Below are 20,396 nucleotides of genomic sequence, written 5' to 3' on the forward strand. Positions count from 1 at the left end.
CTCTCGTCTAGTCTTATGTCTTAACTTTGAGAGACTCTCTCCGCACTGCTCTCCAAACTAAAAATCATGGATTTGATCAACTGGTCTCTCAACGCAATTGACACCATCTTCTCGACGAGAAGCTTGGGTTCGGGGGAACCTGACTGCCCTGCCGGAACGTTCGCAGCTGGCTACACGATGGACGCGTGGGAGAGGTGGCGGGTCGTGTGTCTGGCGGCTCTTTCCGTGGAGGACATTGAAGATATCTATCTATTCGGAACCATGATAACAGGTCTTTTGCTGACTGGATTAGGCATTGCCCTGGTTTATCAAGAAATTAAGAAGACGGTGACAGCTGTCCAAAATCCCACAATGCTGCCCGGCATGATTGAAGCAGTGGGCAGAGCGGTCAGCACTCAGGCTGGGACTATTAACCGCATTATGGATAACAACAGGGAGGTGACCCGAAATATGGATAACATCATGGAGAAGCTCACGGCTTTGCAAAAGCTGATGGACCAGAATGGACTAAGAGAGTAGTCGTGCAAAGGAATGCGGCTACTCGCCCCAAGACCAAATAATCCCAATCTTATCTGCTTTCGGCCCCCCTCAACCAGCACTGGCCTCGGCCAAGGCCGCTGTTGGAACAACAACTCCCCCGGAAGAGCACTGCAGTGAGCCGCTCTTGCGTTCCTCCCCCCATCTCTCACGGACACCTGCTGATTGTTGACTCTGTTTGGGACCTAATCAAGGTTGTCTCCATGGCAACTTGCTGTGTTAATGCTATAACATCCTGCGGACAGAGGCACCGAGATTTGGATGCCAGGCGGAGCGAATCTCCAGACCTACACATACACAAACTCTTACATATATATACAGATATGCAATCACCCCCCACCCCACATCCCTCGCCTTCGCCGCTTTGTACCCCCCAGCCTGGCGGGCGGGTCTGTGACCAGCGCCGAATATGGCTGCAGGACCGGATGGCTGCTTGCCTGTGCTGGGTGACCTCCATCCCCCACTCCCCTCCCCTGTTGCAAGTCTTGTGGATTCATGTCGTACTGATTATGTGCTAATGTTGCTGAGGTGTTTTTTTCCTGTTCCCAGACTGTACTCCTCACAGGAGCATAGTCTGGGAGTTGCCTTTTTTTTCCCTCACCTATCCTCATGTCATGCTGTATTATTTTCCTCAATCCTGTCTTCCTGTCTTGTCTACCCCATTGTCATATTGTATGTATGTTTTGTATGGACAGGTTGATGGCTAATTTCGCTGGTACTTGTGACTAAGTGACAATAAAGGCTACTACTAGTTATCATTTTTGGTGTCCTCTTAATAAGACTTCTTTATTTTAGTTTCTAAAACTAACTAAACTTACTATCTTTTAATTTTTTTAAATTAATAAGTAGTATTGGCAGTCAATATTCCATTTGTAAGCTTTTATACTCAAGATCCAATATCTGAAATGTGTTTTAAAATCAATTAAACCTAAAAATTATCTTGTCAAATTGCATGTTGTGGTTGGAAACAGCATCAGTTTCAGCATCTGAAAAAAAAGGAACCAACCACCTGATAGCATTTACAAACGTCATAGTTTCATCACTTGAACCTGATACTATCAGCTCCATTGATGACTTGCTTTAGAAGTTACTAAATATTGTGAAACATGTCTTTCCTTCATGATAACTTGAAATTTAGCTTGATCATCTTTGTGAAATTTTGCGGATTGCAATATTTGTGTTTAGCATAAATGTAAAAGTTAACAAATCAGGAATCCCTGAATTTGAATTGAGTTTGCAAACAGAAAGAGTGATTGTAATTCAAATGAGTGTTTAAGGGCATTAAAATAGAAATAAAGTCATGTAACTACTGTAAGCATAGAAGCATGTTAGTTCTTATACACACTTAGATTATATCATTGATCAACCTTTGAAAGGCCACTTACATAATTTCTCATCTTAAAAACTCTCATTTCTTTGAATTGCAAATTTTTGCTTTCTCGCTTTTTTGCAGTCTATCCCAGTAACCATGTCAACAGCATCTGCAGCATGTGGGGAAACTTCCACTTCAAGACGTTCGATGGGGACGTTTATCAGTTCCCAGGCACATGCGAGTATAACCTGGTGTCTGACTGCCAAAGCCTCATTCGCCAGTTCTCGGTTCACGTGAAGAGAAAAGAACACGCCAATGACCCGAAGATCAGCAGGGTGTTAGTTAGTATCAATGACATCTCTGTTGAGTTGACAGAGAAACAGGTCATGATCAATGAAGAAAAGTAAGATTCTGGGGAACCCAACTGCTGCTTATTTGCTCCCACAGCAAAGCCTTTAAAATGTGTTCTGTTTGGTCAATTTTTCATTTGAATCTTTTCTCATTTTTCAGAGTAACACTCCCCGTGCATATCTCAGGGATCCTTGTAGAAGAAAACACAATTTACACCAGGCTCTATTCCAAAATGGGCATCACTGTCACGTGGAACAAAGAGGATGCAGTTATGGTGAGGTTATGTGGCTCGATACGAGTTCAAAACTAATTTAACTATAGATTTTCGTATGGATATTAGTAAGTTTTACAAACCTAAATACACTAAACTTATTTCAAAACATTAACTTGAGTCTGTTTTGAACGATTGATGAATAAAACTGGCTCACACAATGCGAGTAATCTGTTATTGAATCAGACACTGCTGCTGTATGTTTTTAATTGACTAAAAATAACTGGCTCATATGAGTAATTTGTTAGTGAATCGGACTACACTTCCAGCGCTCAATGATTCACTAAAAATAATCAGCTTTGTGATCACGCTATGCTTGTTTTAGCGTGTAGCCCACAAAAACAATTCAATCGAAAGACGGTTTTATTTTCACTAATTCGCGGTTCATGGTTTTTAATTTATATCCTCACACTGAGATCAAAAAAAGATAAAAATAAGATTTAGTTGTGGTGATGTCGATTAATCAAGCGGTAGGCCTACATGGTTCTGCGTAAGATTTTCTGTACATGGCTGCTTTTTGGATAGAAAAAAAAAAAAAAAAAATTACTGTGCAATGTTCTACCATAAACTGTAAAAAGTGTCCTACGTGAGCGCGCCAGGTTTATCTGTATGATGATTGGACAAGCACTCAAATATAGGCGTGCTGCGGGCCACATCAATGATTACAAAAGTGACATAAATGAGACAAAATGTAAATGAAGCCGATGTGTGATTGAGACATTACATTTTATGTTTATAACCATGTTTCATAACTAAATATTCTAATAATATTGTTTTTAATTAGGTAAATTATATCATACACTTTTTTGAGTAGTTGGGGGAGCAGAATTTATACAACATGACATTGTTTAACTGAGGAAAAACTAGTTTACGCCACAGGAAACCGCCAGCAGACATTTCAAGGGAGTAACTAACCAGTAAATGATTTAGCATGTTGTGCAAACACTGCAACATGTGAAGTGAAATGCTTTATAAGGCATTTTTCTGTGACGCATTGAAATATCTGCATTAGCATCCTTATGAACATGGTTATTTCCTAGCAGTGAATTTCAGTCTGCAAGTTTGCAATATTCACTGGTGTATAACTACAAAAAGGAGTACTGTGCAAATATTATGATATATGTATGTGGTAATAATTTAGTAACATAGTATTATTAACTGGGGCCATCATTATACCATGTTACTGGTCCCAAGGCCTTCACTGGCTTTTTTTTACACAAGACAATACAAGTGATGTCTATTTCATATTTTGGTGTTTTCATTACTCTGATCAACTATCAGTAGTTCTGACTTGATGTCCAAATGGCCAAACATACCAAGTCAAATGATCTAACCAAGAAGTTTTGTGTGGTATTGTGTTAGGTGGAACTTGACTCCAAATATTCCAATCGCACTTGTGGACTGTGTGGCAATTTTAATGGAGTTCCAGTTTATAGTGAGTTCATTGAATCCGGTAAGTTACTTTTACAGTCTCTAATCCTCGTGTTTTCCTAATCTGATGAAAAATCCAAGCGGTTTAAGAATATATATAAAAAAATCAAATGTCTATATCTTATCTTATACAGGACGGAGGGTTGGCTATACTGAGTTTGGAAATAATCACAGAGTTCCCAACCCAACACATAACTGCGAAGATCCTTTTGAAAACATCGATGAGCAAAATGTGGTGGACCAATGTGAAAAATATGTAAGATACAGAAAATAGTTGTTTATTCCAAATGAAACTAACTATTAATCATCTAATCACCATTAATCAGCTATGTCACAACAGCAACTCAGAATTCCAGTATTGTTAATATGGCCCTTTGAGGTTCAAGATGTTCCTTGTCCTTTTCACAACAGCGGGCAGATTGTGCAGACCTTTTGGAGGATGAAAAGTGGTCTTCTTGTAGCTGGGTTTTAAACCCTGAGCCATATATCAAGGCCTGTACCAATGATATCTGTTCACGTCAACCTGAAGACGAAGACAGAGACACCACCGCACTCTGTGTGACTTTGTCTGAATATTCACGTCAGTGTTCGCACGCTGGAGGATCTCCGCCGGCCTGGAGAACAGCAAAGTTCTGTGGTAAGAAACACCACGTAGTTCTGTTGAAAATTATAGGATTGTTCTATCTTGAGTGTTTTCTTTGCTTTGTATCCTTTTAAATATAATAATTTTTTATTGTTTGTTTACACAGCTACAGTAAGAGGAATCCAGGCAATTAATGTTTAAAAAAAGAATACAAAATATAGATTGACACATCCAAAGATTGAAAGAATAGAATAAAAGTTCTGAAATGATTTTTGTAATAATTAAAAATGGTTTTCGACTTCTTTTTTTTATCTTAATTTTCTAACACCGTGTCCACATCAGATACGCGTGTGTTGTGACATGACAAAAGCAAATAGAACCTATTATAGTCAGATGCTGTCTACACTGGAACGCACGAGAAGCGACACGACAAATTCCAGACAGTAAACTGTAAACAGCTCCGTTTTATACATACTTCCAGCAGTCGCGATACTTCTGATACGTAGAACGCAGCGGTCGCTTTGTCACATCCTGTGTAGACAGCCTCGAGACAACTGTCCGGTGTAGACACTGTGTAAGTCTCTGTATGACTTGTATTCCCATGCAGCTGTGACGTGCCCCTACAATATGGTACATTCTGAAAGTGGCTCTCCCTGTATGGACACATGCTCACACAAAGACACAAACACACTGTGTGAGGAACACAACATCGATGGCTGCTTCTGCCCACCAGGTCAGTACGAGTATTTATATAATATAAAAAGTGTTTATTCATCCTGTTCAAAAGTTTGGGGTTAGAAAGATATATATTTGGGACTTCCGGTTTGGCGATGTAAGAGAGGGCAGCAGAGGCGAGGACCTCCCAACCACACTCCTTTTAAACATATTTATGCGTCTTATTTTTCTAAACTAATTGCTTTGCCATATAACATAAGAACTACACTTAGTTCAGAAAGCGAAATGAGCAACTCTAAACAGAAGCAAAGTTCCGCGCCAGCAACACGGTCAGGCTCTACCATAGCGGGTAAACTAGCAGTAATGGCGGCTAATGACACCACTATCAGCAACAAGGACACACATGGAAAAGACCATACGGATAACTTGTCGATGAGTCAGATAGTCTCCGAACTGGCAAAACAGCGGGCCAGTTTAAAAGAGGACATGGCAAGTTTAATTCAAGATTCAATCAAACCGTTACAGGCCTCCCTTGACACGCTACGCTAGACAGTGGGCTCGTTTCAGCACCGACTTGCATCTACTGAAGTTCTGGTCGGCGAAAACTTCGAAAGGCTAGCCGCCGCGGAAGCGACGATTAAATCCTTGAAGGCACAGAATACATCTCTTCTTGACCAAATTGACGACCTTGAGAACAGATCCAGAAGGGCTAACCTGCGTATTATCAATATTCCGGAAGGCGCTGAGGATGGGAAAGACCCCATCGGATTTATATCTGGGCTGCTGAAAGATACCATGGAGAGCGTGTTTGACAAACCTCCTGAACTTGAACGAGCGCATCGCGCGCTTCGCCCCAAACCTGGAGCAGGGCAATCTCCAAGACCATTCATTGTCTGCTTTCACCGATTTCAAGAAAAGGAAAAAGCACTTAACTGGGCCAGGCGTCATGATACTAAATACAACGGAACGTCACTGCGGCTATACCCGGATACGAGCGCAGCTTTAGCGAAGAAACGCGCCGGATTCAAAGAAGTCAAACAATCCCTCTATCAGAAAGGCATAAAGTTTCAACTTCTGCATCCTGCACGTCTCCGTGTGAAATTCGGAGAGGAAACTCACACTTTTGATTCACCTGAGGCTGCCGATGCTTTTTACAAACAACGCGTCCTTGTACAAGACTGACGTATAATATTGTCCGTGAAGTTAAATGGCACAGACGATATTCAAGCAATAAGGTGACTTTCTCTGTCTATTCTTCTATCGCAAGTTATCTAAACTTCAAGAAAAGTGAGCATGTTTGTTTCTGTTTATTGCCTTAAAGCTCATTCAGTACAATACGTAATAATGACGCTATGCTGTATTCCGTGTAAATATTGTGGTTTGGAGTCTCTCTAGTAGATCGAGAAGTGAAGACTGGATAATCGGGAGTCATACAATTTAAAATTGTTTCTGCGGCTTGTTTCAGTTGGGGAAGCAGGCATTAGGGAAACGTTGGGTAGTTTGGTTCTAAGTTTCATTTATCCAAAAAGTATTGGAAAAATTTTGGTTTATGTTATGATTTTAGAGAAACTGTATAGTGAGGAAACATTTATGTTGCTGATTGCATTTTTGATCCGTGAATGCTTGACTAAATGTATATCTGTTCATGTCTGATATGGCCGATTTAATTAAATCTCCTGGGGGGTCGAAAGTTAGATTTGTTAGCTGGAATGTCAAAGGCCTAAATAGCCCAATCAAAAGAGGAAACATTTTTGCATACTTAAAAAAAATAAAATCTGAAATAATATATCTACAGGAAACCCACTTACGCATTGTCGATCATCTCAGAATTAGGAAATCGTGGGTGGGGCAAGTTTTCCACTCTAATTTTAACTCTAAGGCAAGGGGAACAGCCATTTTGATACACAAAAGCATTCAATTTACTGCCGCTGCTTCTATTGCAGATCCTCAGGGAAGATATGTTGTAGTCACAGGGATATTATATAATGTTCCTGTCATATTAGTTCATGTATATGCACCTAACTGGGATGATGCAAGTTTTGTTAATAAGCTAGTTTCTTTATTGCCAGACCTAAACTCCCATCTTCTAATTTTTGGTGGTGACATAAACTGCGTAATAGATCCGTCCCTTGACCGTTCTAATCCCAAATCTTTATCCCGATCTAAGATGGCCCAAGCCTTATCTACATTCATGGATCAAGTTGGGGCGGTTGATCCTTGGCGATTTCTGTTTCCACACAACAGAGAATATTCCTATTTTTCACATGTTCATCACTCCTATTCAAGAATTGATTATTTCTTTATTGATAAATCTCTCCTTCCTTCTGTTGGACAAATAGAATATTTACCTATTGTGGAATCAGACCATGCTCCCTTGCAATTAGACCTTATTTGCAATTTAAGGTATAACGAACGGCCTTTGTGGAGACTAAACACGGCCTTGTTATCAGATCCTACATTTTGTACATTTGTATCAACAGCTATAGATAATTTCCTATTACATAACAGGTCCGTATCTACTACAGCATCTACATTGTGGGAGACACTTAAAGTAGTTATCAGGGGGGAAATAATTTCATATACTTCAACTCTCAATAAAAAACGTAAGAAAAAACTGGACAATTTAATTGATTCTATAAGAAGGGTAGATTACCTCAATTCCACGTCTCCCTCACCTGAACTTTATAAAGAAAGGTTGAACCTTCAAGTTCAGTATAATCTGTTATCAACAAATAAAACTGAATGGTATTTATCACGTTCTAAAGGTTATATATATGAACATGGAGAAAAAGCAGGACGACTTCTAGCCCACCAGTTAAAATCTAAAGCTGCCTCTCAACTTATACCTCAAATTTGTAACAGTAATAATGATTTAATAGTTAATCCAATTGAAATTAATAACACTTTTAAGAACTACTTCTCAAATTTGTATACTTCTGAAAGCCCTGAATCTGACTCTGAAATTTTAGAATTTTTAAATAATATAGATATACCGACCCTCAACTCTGTGCAGAAAACTGGTTTGGATCAGCCCATACAAATAGAAGAAATTTTAAACTCGATCACATTAATGCAGAGCAAAAAAACTCCTGGCCCTGATGGCTATCCAATAGACTTTTATAAAAAATTTGCAGATAAATTAGCCCCTATTCTTCTTGATATGTTTGAGGACTCGCTGGAAAAAGGTAGCTTGCCACAAACCTTGAATGAAGCAAACATTATACTTTTACTAAAACCTGGAAAGGATCCCTTGAAATGTAACTCTTACAGACCAATCTCTCTCTTAAACTCTGATGTTAAAATTTTGGCAAAAATCCTTGCTTTACGTTTAGATACAGTAATAGAGAACTTGATTTCAAAAGACCAAACAGGTTTTGTCAGAGGTCGACATTCTTTTAGTAATATCCGGAGATTGTTAGGGGTAATACACTCGTCTAAACTTTCTCAGGACCCTGTCCCTCAGGTAGTCATATCGTTAGATGCTGAAAAAGCATTTGACAGGGTGGAGTGGAAATATTTATTCTTTGTGCTGGAAAGATTTGGTTTTGGTACTTCTCTTCTCTCATTGATTAAGTTACTATACTTTTCCCCTAAAGCATCTGTAAGTACAAATAAAGTATGTTCAAAGTATTTTCCCCTATCACGGGGTACAAGACAAGGTTGCCCTCTTAGCCCTTTACTTTTTACTTTAGCCATCGAGCCCCTATCTATAGCATTAAGACACTCACAGCATTTTACTGGCATCATTAGTAGGGGCATAGAACACAGAGTATCCTTATATGCCGATGATATGCTGTTGTATATCTCTGATCCGATCTTAGGTATTCCACAGGTAGTTAAAATATTGAAACAATTCGGAACTTTCTCAGGCTATAAACTGAATTTTTCGAAAAGTGTTTGTTTCCCCATAAACAACAGTAAGGGCCTCAATATTTCGAATACCGATATACCTTTTCAGTTGTCTATATCAGGTTTTAGATATTTAGGGATAAACATCACACAAGGATTCCCTAACCTTTACAAAGAAAACTTTGCTCCTCTAATCGATAAGTTAAAACTAGACCTAAAAAAATGGAATTTGCTATTTCTCTCTCTGGCAGGTAGAATTAATTGTGTAAAAATGAACATTTTACCAAGGTTCTTGTATTTGTTTCAATGCGTTCCAGTATTTTTAACAAAATCCTTTTTTCAGAACTTAGACAGACTTATCTCATCATTTATATGGGGTGGAAAAACACCTAGGATTAGGAAGGAATTTCTCCAAAGACAGAAGTCTCAAGGTGGATTAGCGCTTCCTAATTTCAGGTATTATTATTGGGCTGCAAATATCTCAAAAGTACTTTATTGGCTTCAGAACCCCAAAGATGTCTGGTGTATTTCAGAGGCAAACTCCTGTACTTCATCATCCCTTCCTGCTTTAGCCTTATCTAAATTGCCCCTTCGCATTTCATTGTATACTCAATGCCCAGTCGTCGCAAATACTCTCAAGATTTGGTTTCAATTTAGACAATGTTTTGGTTTCAAAGACTTATCCATAGCCAGCCCTATATGCAAAAATCACCTATTTCTCCCAGCTCAATTGGACTCAGTCTTCAGTCAGTGGCAGCAGTCAGGTCTTGTCAAATTTAGCGATCTTTTTATTGATGACTTTTTTGCCCCTTTCTCCAATCTCTCCTCAAAATATAATCTGCCAAGATCACACCTGTTTAGATACTTTCAGGTTCGTCATCTAATCCAAAATCATTGTCCCACGTATCCATCCATTCCTCCCAGTACAGGATTGGATGCAATTTTAAACATTCCCTTACATTTGAGGGGTGTAATTTCTAATGTATATAATACTTTAATGTCAATAAAAAATATGAATCTAGACAAAATCCGTGCAGAATGGACAAAGGATTTGGCAGTGGATATATCAGAGGAAACGTCTCGGTTACGTATGTAACCCTCGTTCCCTGAAGGAGGGAACGGAGACGTAGGTCGTGACCGACCAATAGGAATCTCGCTAGAGAGCCGATCTACTTCGAGTGAAACTAAACGAGCCAATACACATTGGCATGCAATCATTTGCATCAGCTGCGCAGCCTTGCAGCGCGGGTATATAACGAGCAGCTGGTGATTGCACTGTAGTTTTTTGCTGAGGAGCCAAGCCGATAAGCTGGCTGCCCCGGCCGGCGGCAGCAGATGTGGCGACGGGACCTACGTCTCCGTTCCCTCCTTCAGGGAACGAGGGTTACATACGTAACCGAGACGTTCCCTATCAGTCGGTCACTACTACGTAGGTCGTGACCGACCAATAGGAATCCCTACCAAAGCGCCACAGCTGCTGCACCCCATCCAGCGCCCTGTGCAAGCCTCTACACCTTCTTGCCTGGAAGGACGATAGGAGGCGGCTTACACAGAGTGAACCTGTCACTGTTGTTCCGTGATAACCCATACAGTGAGATTATTGGATAACACTGGGAAGCGTGCCCGAACTGAAGGAGGGGAACGCTGCGGAACCCACATTCTCAAGGAGTTAAGTGGAGATAACATATGGACTAACCCGAGGGTTGTACAGCATTTGAGTAATGGGTGACTTAGCCCAAGGGAAAGACACGGGCTTCCGTTTAGGAGCAGCCGTGGAGAATATACACATATGGGATCCCCGTAGGGTCACACATATGGGACCCAGCCTATATCCGGTTCTCAAGGATTCAGCGGATACAGGCCTGGCACCGGACGCTCCGCCATGTCCGGCCCGAGGGTGTTTGGAGGACTCACAGGTTTTTCACACTGGAGAATAAGGGTGCACAGTAGGGTGCAGCAAGCCGACAGAGCCGGGCCTCTCAGTGCTTCTACCCGTCTAGGGTGAGAACACGGGAGGAGACCGGCTCTACACGTAGGCTATAGTATCTAGCGAACGTGTTAGGTGTCGCCCAGCCCGCAGCTCTACAGATATCTGTTAGCGAGGAGCCACGTGCCAGCGCCCAGGAGGATGCAACGCCTCTCGTAGAGTGTGCATGCAACCCGAGCGGGCAGGGCACGCCTTGAACTTGGTAAGCCAAGGCGATGGCATCCACTATCCAGTGGGCCATCCTCTGCTTGGAGACAGCCTTTCCCTTCTGCTGGCCTCCGTAACAGACAAAGAGCTGGTCTGAGGTCCTGACACTTTGAGTTCTGTCCACGTACATACGCAGAGCGCGAACGGGACAGAGCAAAGCCAGGGCTGGGTCTGCCTCCTCCAGGGGCAGCGCTTGCAGGTTCACAACCTGGTCCCTGAAGGGAGTGGTAGGAACCTTGGGCACATAGCCAGGCCGGGGTCTCAGTACAACATGGTTGTCACCCGGCCCGAACTCTAGGCACGATTCGTCGACCGAAAATGCCTGCAGGTCCCCTACCCTCTTGACAGAGGCCAGTGCAACCTGCAGCAAAGTCTTCATGGAGAGAAGCTTTAAGTCTGCTGATTGCAATGGCTCAAAGGGAGCATCCTGAAGTGCTCGAAGCACCAGGGAAAGGTCCCAAGAGGGTATGGAGGGGGGTCGAAGAGGATTTAATCGTCTCGCCCCCCTAAGGGACCTGACGACCAGGTCGTGCTCCCCAACTGTTTTGCCATCTATGTGGTCGTGATAAGCTGAAATAGCGGCAGCATGTACTTTGAGGGTGGAGGGAGACAGCCTTCGCTCCAACCCTTGCTGCAAGAAGGAAGCACGGACCCTATCGAACATCTTCGGGGGTCTTCTCGGCGAGAAGAGCACCACTCGACGAACAGGTTCCACTTCAAGGCGTACACACGTCTCGTGGACGGTGCCCTTGCAGAAGTGATGGTGTTAAGTACCTCTGGGGGTAAGTCACCTAGAACCTCCGCATCCCGTCCAGGGACCAGACATGGAGTTTCCAGAGGTCTGGACGCGGGTGCCACAGGGTGCCCCGTCTCTGAGTCAGAAGATCCTTCCTCAGAGGAATGGGCCAGGGAGGGACTGTCACGAGGAGCATGAGTTCTGGGAACCAAGTCCGGGTGGGCCATTAGGGAGCCACCAGAAGGACCTGCTCCTCGTCCTCCCTGACTTTGCACAAGGTCTGTGCAAGTAGGCTCACTGGGGGAACGCATATTTGCGGAGGCCCCGGGGCCAGCTGTGTGCCAGTGCATCCGTGCCGAGTGTTCCCTCGGTCAGGGAGTAAAACAGCTGGCAGTGGGTGGTTTCTGAGGAGACAAACAGGTCTACCTGAGCCTCCCCGAACTCTCTCCAAATCAGCTGAACCGCCTGGGGGTGGAGTCGCCATTCTCCCGGGAGCACAGCTCGTGATAGCTCGTCGGCCACGCGGTTGAGCACACCGGGGACATACATGGCTCGAAGCAACCTCAGATGCTTCTGACTCCAGAGGAGGAGATGGCGGGCAAGTTGCGACATGCGACGGGAGCGTAGACCACCTTGTCGGTTGATGTACGCAACGGTCGCTGTGTTGTCCGTACGGACCAGCACGTCTCTGTCCTGTAGCGGCCTCTTTAGGCGGCTCAGAGCGAGATGTACTGCTAGCAACTCGAGGCAGTTGATATGCCAATGCAGTTGGGGAGCCGTCCACACCCCTGACACTGCATGCCCGTTGTACGTGGCGCCCCAGCCGGTGGCAGAGGCATCTGTGAATACCACAGCATGCCTGGACACCTGTTCCAAGGGCACTCCTGCCCGTAGGAACGAGGGATCTGACCACGGGCTGAAGGTCTGGCGGCACGCCGGTGTGATTGCCACCCGGTGAGTGCCGTGATGCCACGCCCATCTCGGGACTCGGCCGTGAAGCCAGTGCTGAAGCGGTCTCATATGTAGCAGCCCGAGCGGGGTTACCGCTGCTGCCACTGCCATATGCCCCAGGAGCCTCTGAAAAAGTTTCAGTGGGACCGCCGTCCTGCCTTTGAACATGTTCAAGCAGTTCAGCACCGACTGGGCACGCTGCTCTGTGAGGCGCGCTGTCTGTGCGACCGAATCCAACTCCATACCGAGAAAAGAGATCCTCTGCACAGGGGCGAGTTTGCTCTTTTCCCAGTTGACCTGAAGGCCCAACTGGCTGAGGTGCCTGAGCACGAGGTCCCTGTGTTCGCATAACTGATCTCGAGAGTGTGCTAGTATGAGCCAGTCGTCAAGATAGTTGAGGAGGCGAACGCCCTGTTCTCTCATGGGAACAAGGGCCCCCTCCGTGACTTTCGTGAAGACACGGGGAGACAGGGACAGCCCGAAGGGCAGGACCTTGTACTGGTATGCTCAACCCTCAAACGCAAAGCGCAGAAACGGCCTGTGTCGAGGAAGAATCGAGACATGAAAGTACGCGTCCTTCAGGTCGATCGCTGCAAACCAATCTTGGGGACGGATGCATCTGAAAATGCGTCTCTGCGTGAGCATTTTGAACAGTAGCTTGTGGAGGCTCCGATTCAAAACTCGCAGATCCAAGATCGGTCGTAACCCACCACCTTTCTTGGGTACAATGAAGTAGGGACTGTAGTGTCCTGACCTCATATCGGCTGGAGGGACCGGCTCTATCGCGTCCTTCGCCAGTAGGACTGCAATCTCCGCACGCAAGACATGGGCATCGGCTGCTCTCACTGTAGTGGAGTGGATGGCCCGAAACTTGGGGGGATGCCGGGCGAACTGAATCGCATAGCCGAGCCTGATGGTCCGAATGAGCCAGCGAGACGGACTGGGGAGCGCTAACCAGGCTCGCAGAGACCGTACAAGCGGGACCAAAGGGACCGTAGGCGTACCCGGAGTGGGGCAGCGAGGTGGAACACAGGGACGCGGCCCGGGAGGCTCTCTTGGGGAGGCGGTCCGTAGCGTGGTCTAAGTGTGCTGTGCAGCACTTACCTGGTTCCACGAGGCAGGAGGTGCAGGAGGCGGCTTGGTTGCGTTCTCGAACCACACACTGCGCTGCCCGCTGGCGACAGAAGAGGCGGATGAGGGTGGTGAGGATTTTCTCCTCCCACTACTCTCCAGACCCTCTTCAGACCCAGAGATAGAGGATCTGCTCTTTTTTTTTTTTTTTTTTGAGAATTTTGGAACCACTGTGACTCCAGTGGTGGAACAGAATTTTGACTCAAAAGATTAGTTTCCCAGCCCTCTACTGGGAGAGAGCAGCTCCACCCATCTCCGGGTCACCCGTCTCCAGTGATTGTTTCACCGACCACTTAAACAGTGGTTGAGACGGGTGGTGTCATCCTCCTGCAGCGGACACAGTAGAGCAGGCTGTGCCGGAGTTTTCCCTTTTTTGCAGGGGATGACACCCTTGGCGACGAGTAGACTGAGGGGCAGCCCACGAGGTACTCTGGTGGTACGTCAGGGGAACCGCTTCAGTCTGCTGCTGACTGTGGAGAACTGCTGGGCCAGTTCTCAACAGTGTCGCTGAAAAGGCCACCTTATGAGATGGAGCATCGAGAAAGCGTACTTTGACGAGCTCTCACACCTCTACAAGGACAGCCAGGGGGGTTTCTGGACCACCAAGGTGGACATCGTCTGATCGAGGGCCAGCACTGTGACTTGAACACGGTCAGTCGACAAGCGCAGCTCAACCCCGGCTCAGAACTACCCTCGTGCAATAAGAGTGCCTTGGCCTCGCATGCAGGGTAGAGGTGGCCTGCCAGAGGCACAACCACCCCACCACCGAGGGTAGTGAGAGAGGTGAAAACTTTATGCAGAATTTGGCATTTTTGGTGTTCCATATTTTTGGCACCAATATAGCTCCATACTGATAAGTTTTCAATGCACGTCCGAGAAAGACCCGGGAAAGCATGGCTGTCCGCTCTGAATCTGATTCAGCATAAGCACACACACTATTACAGTGGGAACTTAACATCATCCTCATTTCCAGAACGAAACAGCCCCTCTCTCCGATGTAGCAATCGACATCTGCCCTCAGCTGGAGCCTTGAATGAAACGCTAGGTTCCTCCTTTTTTTTTTTTTTTTTTGAAGGACCAGCAATCTCATCCAGAAGCTGCACAGCTTGTGATGCGCCAGAGAGGGAGGGGCCCTAGGGGGTTGGTTCCCCGAAGGAGAAGCCCTCAGCTCTCAGGATCACCCAAGCTATTCTACTGAAGTAGACCTCTCCTGGTGGCCACCAGGGAGGGCGCTACAACGGAGAATAGACATGGGGACCGCGCACCTAGAGCGCCGAGCGAGCGCTGGGTTGCCGTGACAACCCGCGCTGCAGCCCGGCAGCTCGACGGCACACGACACGCTGGTGTCCCAGAGTGTCGAGCAGACCTGCAGCTGTGCTTTCACACACAAGCAGCGGCTGGCTAACAACAGAGGGGACTCAAGCTTTCCGGAGAAAGCAGAGTCAACCGGCGTGCCGACGTGGTCATGTTCCCGTGAAAACATGAACCACCCACGAACACAGTCTCACATGTTTCCCAGGCATGCGAGAGAGTGATCGTGGCCGTCAGTGAGGACAGGAAACGACCGCAACCAGAAACACACGGGTGGAATGTCATCTTTAGAAAGACGCAACTCACACCCATGTAAGCTCTTTCAGGTGAATGCTCTTCTTGGTACTGAAGCACGCAGGGGAACGGTCGCAGCGGACACAGACAGGAATGTGCAACCTGTCGTGCGCTGTCTCTCTTCACGGCGGTCTTACCAGCCGTAAGAACGGCTATTTAACGCTCTTGGCGCACCGTTACCAGCTGTGAAAACAGCTTTTTTTTTTTTTTTGCTTAGTAACACAAAAATAAAAGAGAAAATAAAGTCGACCCCGCTGCCGCGCTGTATCGCCCGCACCAGACACGAGAGATCTTCCTGAAGAGCTTGCTCGTTGTTTGATCACTCAATATTAGATAGATTAAACAGCATCGGTTGGCTCCGAAGCAAAAAGCTACAGTGCAATCACCAGCTGCTCGTTATATACCCGCGCTGCAAGGCTGCGCAGCTGATGCAAATGATTGCATGCCAATGTGTATTGGCTCGTTTAGTTTCACTCGAAGTAGATCGGCTCTCTAGCGAGATTCCTATTGGTCGGTCACGACCTACGTAGTAGTGACCGACTGATAGGGAACCTGGAATAATGCGTTATTTAGAGTGAATGGAACAACCTCCTGTACTCGCTTGGGTTTAATCCAGTTCAAGGTCCTCCATAGACTTCATTACAGCAAGGTTAGGCTGTCTAAGATCTACACAAATGTAGCTGATACATGTGAGCGTTGTCACTCTGCTAAAGCAGACCTGGCTCATATGTTTTGGGCTTGTCCCAGACTGCTGGATTACTGGACAGCTATATTTAAAATTTTGTCTGAGGCATATGTTAAGGATATTAGGCCTAGTTTTGAGATGGCTGTCTTTGGAGTACCTGTACAAGGTGTGGTCATGTCCAAAAATTGTCAAGACGCATGTGCTTTTGCATGTCTATTGGCTCGGAGAAGAATACTACTTGATTGGAAATCAAGTAAACCACCTTTAGTTTCACTTTGGCTTAATGATGTGATGCTGTTTCTGAAACTGGAGAAAATTAAATATTCTCTTAGAGGTTCTACCAAACGTTTTTATTCAGTATGGACCCCAATGATTACATATTTTGAAAAGGTTGTAACTCTTCCCCCAAACTAAAACTAATATTGTTATTAAAAGGCCTGTGCACATTGGAACTGTTAACACAAATCAGACACAATGGGTTAACAATGTTGTCAAATATTTTCTCACTGTTTGAAATATAAGAACTTCGAGATTCTGTTTTTTTTTTTTTTTTTTTTTTTTTTTGGTTATATATTTTATTATATTTTTATTTATTTTTTTTATTTTATTTTTATTTTTTATTTTATTTTTCTCTGTTCAGTGGGTGGGTTGGGGGAAAATTGTAAAAACAAGGAGCAATGTTAACTATTTCTGTATGTGATGCATCACTCTGTTCCTCCTTCAATAAAAATATATATATAAAAAAAAGAAAGATATATATTTTTAAACTTTTATTCAATAAGTATGCATTAAATTGATTAAAAGTGTCAAGGCATTTAATAATGTTACACTAGATTTCTATTTCAAATAAATGCTGTTCTTTTGAACTTTATATGCATTAAAAAATCCTGAAAAAATGTATCACGGTTTCTGCACAAATATGACGCAGCACAACTGTTTTCATTGATATTGATAATAAATGTTTCTTGAGTAGCAAATCAGCATATTAGAATGATTTCTGAAGGATCATGTAACACTGAAGAATGGAGTCATTTTACAATATTATATTTTTCAACTAATATTTTTAGTTAAATAAAGTAGCCTTGGAGAGCAAAAAAGACTTCTTTCAAAAACATTTAAAAAACCCAAACTTTTGAATGGAAATGAATGTTGTTTTTTAAAATAAAGAACCACAAAAAGTTGATATTAATGCACTGTCTTTGTTATAGGAACTGTGTTTGATGACATTTCAAACACGGGCTGCATCCCAGCAGAAAAGTGTCAGTGCAAGCATGACCGCGTCTACAGCACAGGAGAGGTTCTTCACAAAAACGAGGAAGAATGGTAATGAAACATGTCTGTAATAGGAATATGAGGATAACTAAGTCAAATGTGTGCAGTAAAATGTGCATTCTGCGACTCTTTATATATCTCATGTATTTTACTAGTATTAAATGCATCTGCCTGACTAAATGCTAAATTATGATGACACTGGATCAATGGGAAACATTTATAATAAAACAGCAGAAGTGGGGTTTACCATCTTGACATCTAAAGCTTGTTGTTTACTGTCTGTTTGTAATTATATTGTGTAATTCAGTATATGTGAGGAGGGAAACTGGATCTGTATGAGTATGCCTGGCCCTGGCCTGTGCGCAGTAGAGGAAGGATCTCACTTCACCACCTTTGACGGGAAAGAATTCAATTTCCATGGAGACTGCAACTATGTGCTGTCAAAAGTAAGCGTGTTGTGGTTACTAATTACATCTTCTGTTGCTGCAAAGACATTTTATTTTTATTAGGGGCTAAGCACCTATTGTATCTGTTCCGGTTCTTATTCTTCTTTTTCTTTTTCTTCCGACTGGGCGTCTATGGCAGCCTATAGAACCGTTTGCGGGAAACTTATGAAAATTGGCACAGTGATAGAGGACAGCCTGAACTATCACCATTGCAAATTTGGAGTCTCCAACTCATTCCCTCTAGCGCCACCAGCTGCCCAAAGTTTCACTCATGTTTATGCTAATAACTTTTGAACCACAAGGGCTAGAAACTAAATTCTTCCCTCAGTCATAATAGTTCCCTTTCGTTGTCACTTCGAGTTACGTCGAAATGACGACGAATGGGGTTCGCTTAGAAGCCTATCCTCTTCGAATATTAATAAAACGAGCCAATGGCAAGCAAATGCCATGGGTCTGCTGAATTTGCATAGCGTAACTCCGCCCCACTGTGTGGGTATATAAGGAAGTGAGCCGGCAACATGCAGATATGTTTTCGCTTTCGGAGCCAAGTTTATCCTTCACTCCACAAGCCATCCTGAGTTTCATCTCTCTATTCCTCTTCGAGACGAGCTTCCCTCCAGGTGTTGGTGTGACAGCGAGTTCCAGCGAGTGCACATTCCCTGCGATCTGAGCAGTGATCTGCCAGTGTGTGTGTGTTCTCTCCCTGGTCGCTTCAGCATCTGCGGGGATCTTCCTTCTCTCTAAAAGAGCAAAGCGCGTGGCACGTCTTTTTAAAGATGCATCGCCCGTGCCCTTCTGGTTGTGGTCACTGGCTGTCTGATTTAGATGGGCACAATCGCTGTTTTGCGTGTTTGGGCTTAGAGCACGCTAAAGCAGCGCTTGTGGATGACTCATGTTTTCATTGCGGAAACATGACCATCGCGACACTACGGTCGAGACTCAGTGATCTCGAAAGAGTGAGAGTCCCCTCATCCACACCCCGATCTACCCCCTCTAGTAATAGAGCTGGTACTTCGGCTGGTGGCCAGGGTGACCTGAGGGTGACGGTGTGGCAACAACAACCGACGATTCGTCCTCGGGCCACATCCCCCTCTCAAGTGCCGCAACCCGCGAGCCGACCAGATGATGCGCTCGATCAGTCCCGGCCAACGGTCGGCGGCGGACCGAGTGCGCCGTCTGGCGCTCCTAATGACGATGCTATGTCGATCACAGCATCACAAGGTGGGCAGGAGTCCTCGGGAGATGAGGGGTCGGCTGTGCTGCCGCCTCCGGGCGCGTCAGCATTGCCCGATCCTGATCCCGAGCTGACGGCCATGCTTTCCCGGGCAGCCGCGAGCATCGGGTTAGAGTGTAATCCACCGCCCTGCCCCGAGCGCTCGCGTCTGGACGATTGGTTTTTGGGGGCGGCCGCCGATTCACGTCGGCGTCCGACTCCAATGCCTTTCTTCCCGGATGTGCATGAGGAGGTCTCGAGGTCCTGGAAGACACCCCTGTCTTCCCGTGATCGCTCGGCGACCTCCTCCGCCTTTCCTCCTCTCGATCAGGCGGCTGTTTACGGGTACACTGGGGTACCTATGGTTGAACGCTCTGTTGCGATGCAACTTTGTCCTCAGAGCGCTTCTTCCCGTGGTGATCCTAAGCACCCCTCCAAGGCCTGTAGGTTTTCGTCGACCCTGGTGGCGAAGACCTATAGAGCTGCGGGGCAGGCAGCCGCCTCATTGCATGCCATGGCCACTCTGCAGGTCTACCAGGCCCAGATGCTCAGGGACATGCACGAGGGGAGGACTGACCCAGGGCTCTTCAATGAGCTGCGTGCCGCCACTGACCTCGCTCTCCGGGCGACGAAAGTGACCGCACGCTCCCTGGGTCAGGTGATGTCCACTAGTGTGGTCCAGGAGAGAAACCTCTGGCTCAACCTGGCCGATATGAGGGACGCTGAGCGGACTCGTCTGCTTGACGCCCCCATATCCCAGGCTGGCCTCTTCGGCGGAGCGGTTGAAGATTTTGCCTATTCTGCCCCGACGGCCCGCTGCTGCCTCCACCTAGCCGTCGGTTCAGACGCCTCAGCCTGCTCGCCGCCGAGGGCGCCCTCCCGCGGCTCCCGCCCCTCCCGCACGGCCCCAGCAGCAGCCTTCACCCGGGCCGCGTCGTGGAGGACGCCGCAGGCAGGCGCCCCAGCCCTCTCCAGCCCCGCGCCCCGCTAAACGCCAGGCCAAGCGGCGCTCCTGAGACGGGCTGCTCAGAGATGGCGACCAGTTCTTCGCAGGAGATGGTAGCAGGACCACTCCTTCCCCCGGTGGAGGGCCGGGGGAGAATCTTTTGTTCTCCACTCCCCGCTGCTCACCCACGGGTGGGCAGCACCCTAAT

At 45.7% G+C, this 20,396-nt stretch overlaps 1 protein-coding gene across 1 annotated transcript in view; it reads left to right on the plus strand.

The window, feature by feature from the left end:
• Nucleotides 1–946: 946 nt before the first annotated feature.
• Nucleotides 947–20,396, plus strand: part of LOC306994063 (uncharacterized protein) — a gene marked incomplete at its 5' end in the record, with an annotated part of 49,407 nt that continues 29,957 nt past the window's right edge. Inside the window, 9 exons of the mRNA XM_079604370.1 lie at nt 947–1,037; nt 1,991–2,252; nt 2,360–2,474; nt 3,834–3,924; nt 4,037–4,158; nt 4,314–4,539; nt 5,093–5,218; nt 17,520–17,634; nt 17,891–18,029. Of these exons, the coding sequence (XP_079460496.1) occupies nt 947–1,037; nt 1,991–2,252; nt 2,360–2,474; nt 3,834–3,924; nt 4,037–4,158; nt 4,314–4,539; nt 5,093–5,218; nt 17,520–17,634; nt 17,891–18,029 (1,287 nt within the window). The remainder of the gene's footprint in view (nt 1,038–1,990; nt 2,253–2,359; nt 2,475–3,833; nt 3,925–4,036; nt 4,159–4,313; nt 4,540–5,092; nt 5,219–17,519; nt 17,635–17,890; nt 18,030–20,396) is intronic.

This window comes from Phoxinus phoxinus, assembly GCF_949152265.1.
Source record: "Phoxinus phoxinus genome assembly, chromosome: 25".
Lineage (NCBI taxonomy): Eukaryota > Metazoa > Chordata > Actinopteri > Cypriniformes > Leuciscidae > Phoxinus > Phoxinus phoxinus.